Source organism: Pediculus humanus, genomic scaffold, assembly GCF_000006295.1.
Source record: "Pediculus humanus corporis 1103172107667 genomic scaffold, whole genome shotgun sequence".
Lineage (NCBI taxonomy): Eukaryota > Metazoa > Arthropoda > Insecta > Psocodea > Pediculidae > Pediculus > Pediculus humanus.
This window is the reverse complement of record NW_002987276.1, coordinates 1,216,259-1,218,494: the sequence shown is the minus strand read 5'-3', so window position 1 is coordinate 1,218,494 and position 2,236 is coordinate 1,216,259. Positions and strand designations below refer to the sequence as shown.

The following is a 2,236-nucleotide window of genomic DNA, read 5'->3' as shown; positions in this document are numbered from 1 at the left end:
AGTTTGCTGTTAAGAGAAAAAGAAAAAAAAATTGCAAAATATATCATTAAAAAAAATCGACTCTTTCCTTTCCGGGGGAAAAAGGAAAAGGGAAAAAAAAAAAAAAAAAAAACATACGGAAACATCTTGATCGTATTTTCTTATCGATGCCATAAACAACAAATGCTCTTTTTGCTCTTCCAATGTGGCAACCGTTTGTTCGGATGATTGTAATTTTTGTTGAGTGTTGGCAAGTTCATCTCTTAGCCAAGCATTTTCTTGAAACAATCTTCGAACTTGAGTCCTCAACTTTTCCTTTTCCGCTTCCACAATTTGCAAATGATGAGCGAGTGCCATCATAACCTGAATTTTAATAAAAAAAAAAATTCATTTTTAATACAAAATAGTTTTTAATTAAAGTTTTTCATTTTTCCTCTTCTTCACCAACCAACCTGTGCTTCTCCAAGGCCCCATTCGATCATGTCGACGCTTTTGTGTACCAATCTAGATTTTTCTTGGACGACGCTTTCATCCGCCGGATTGGCACCACCACCAGACGAATGTATGACTTCCAAATTTGAATTTAATCCAGTGAGAATGGCATTGTGTTCGTTTTTTAACGCTTCCAAACCCTGGAGAACGGTTTTCGTGTTCGTCATAATTTCCTCTTGAGTCATTTGCGTCATTTTACCCATGTTTTCGATTTTTTTCCTGCGAAAATTTTAAATTAAAAAATATGTATTTATAAATCATCATCATCATCATAGTTTAATTAACGTGTCATTTATTATTAAGCGATTAAATTTTTTTTTAAGCGAATGCGTGTGTTTTTTTTAAAAAAAGGAAATTATTAATTTTTTACACTACGTAAATGGCCATTCACTTTTTCTATTTCTTTCTTTTTTTTTCTCTTTAAGAGAAAGAATATGCACGAGGATTTTGGTTATTAAACATAAAAAGAAATAAATTAAAAATTAAAAAGGATAAATTAAAGGTAATCGATAAGCATGCTTTTCTTTTCTTTTCTTTTCCTTTCCTTTTTTTTAAATTCATTTCCATTGACAAACGATGATAATCGTTACCTTTGTTAACAAAACAATACAATAAAATAATTATTTTCTCAAACACTCAAAAATCAATCGATAGAAAACATTAATAATAATTCATTATTCACAAATCGTCCTACACAAACACACACACACACACGTGTGCACGTGTGCAAAATTACATTATTATTATTATTATTTTTAAATTTATAATTTCGTATCGTTTCGTCAAAAATGTAAAATTCAAATATATATAAAAAAAAAATCCAAAATTAATTAAAAAGACCTGCGCGATTGCAAAACAAAGAAAATGGCGTCTACGTATTTTGATGCGAAAAATTTAAAAATAAGACGTCGTAAGTAACACATGGAAATCATAAAAAAAAAAAAAAAAATTTTTTTACGCACTTTCTCCGTCACATTTAAATTTTCAACGTAAAAAAAAAAAAAAAAAAAAAAACGTTACGAAACGGTCATTAAAAATAAACTTTTAATAATTAAATAAAGTTAATTAAAGTATCAAATTCAAACGTACGCGCTTACGAATACGTACATCTACCTACATAAATAAAAGACAAACACTGTCAGTTGTGTACAAAGGAAAACAAACGACTGAGAAAAACAACCATTAAAACCGAAACAAACCGAAAAACCGAAAAAAAAAAACAACCAAAAATTCGATTTTTCCTTTCATTTCCACAAACAAATCATTACGTCGTTACCATTTACCCATTTTAACGCACTCCGCAATTCGATAATATCGATCGATTACATCGAACAACAATCGATTTTTTTTTTTTTTTTTAAATCAACGAAATCGAAAAATAACCGACGACGACGATGATGATGATGATGATGATACTATTAATAAAAAATTTTTTTTTGTCAATTCGCGCGTGACTTCCTATTTAAAAATCGAAAGAGAAAGAGAGAGAGAGGAAAAAAAACTTTATTTTGCAAAATAGAAAAAAAAAAATGGCGAAAACTCACAGACATTGTGAAAAAGCAAAAAGAAGAAAGTCAATGAACAAAATCAATACCGTGAAATCGATGCGGCGAAATAAATAAATTTACGTAAGTAAGTCAAAGGAAATAATAATTTGAAAAGAAAAAAAAAAAAAAAACCCCACACTCGCTTACGTATAAATATCTGTCCGCCATTTTGATTTTTAAAAAAAAAAAAAAAACGAATTCGAATCGTTGAAAAAAAT

General features: G+C 28.9%; 1 protein-coding gene across 1 annotated transcript in view; it reads right to left on the bottom strand.

The window, feature by feature from the left end:
- The window catches only part of Phum_PHUM287490 (Kinesin light chain, putative), a gene marked incomplete at both ends in the record, with an annotated part of 2,540 nt that extends 1,866 nt beyond the window's left edge, over positions 1 to 674 (bottom strand). Inside the window, 2 exons of the mRNA XM_002426916.1 lie at positions 118 to 342; positions 432 to 674. Coding sequence (XP_002426961.1) covers positions 118 to 342; positions 432 to 674 — 468 coding nt within the window. The remainder of the gene's footprint in view (positions 1 to 117; positions 343 to 431) is intronic.
- Between the last annotated feature and the right edge of the window lie 1,562 nt (positions 675 to 2,236).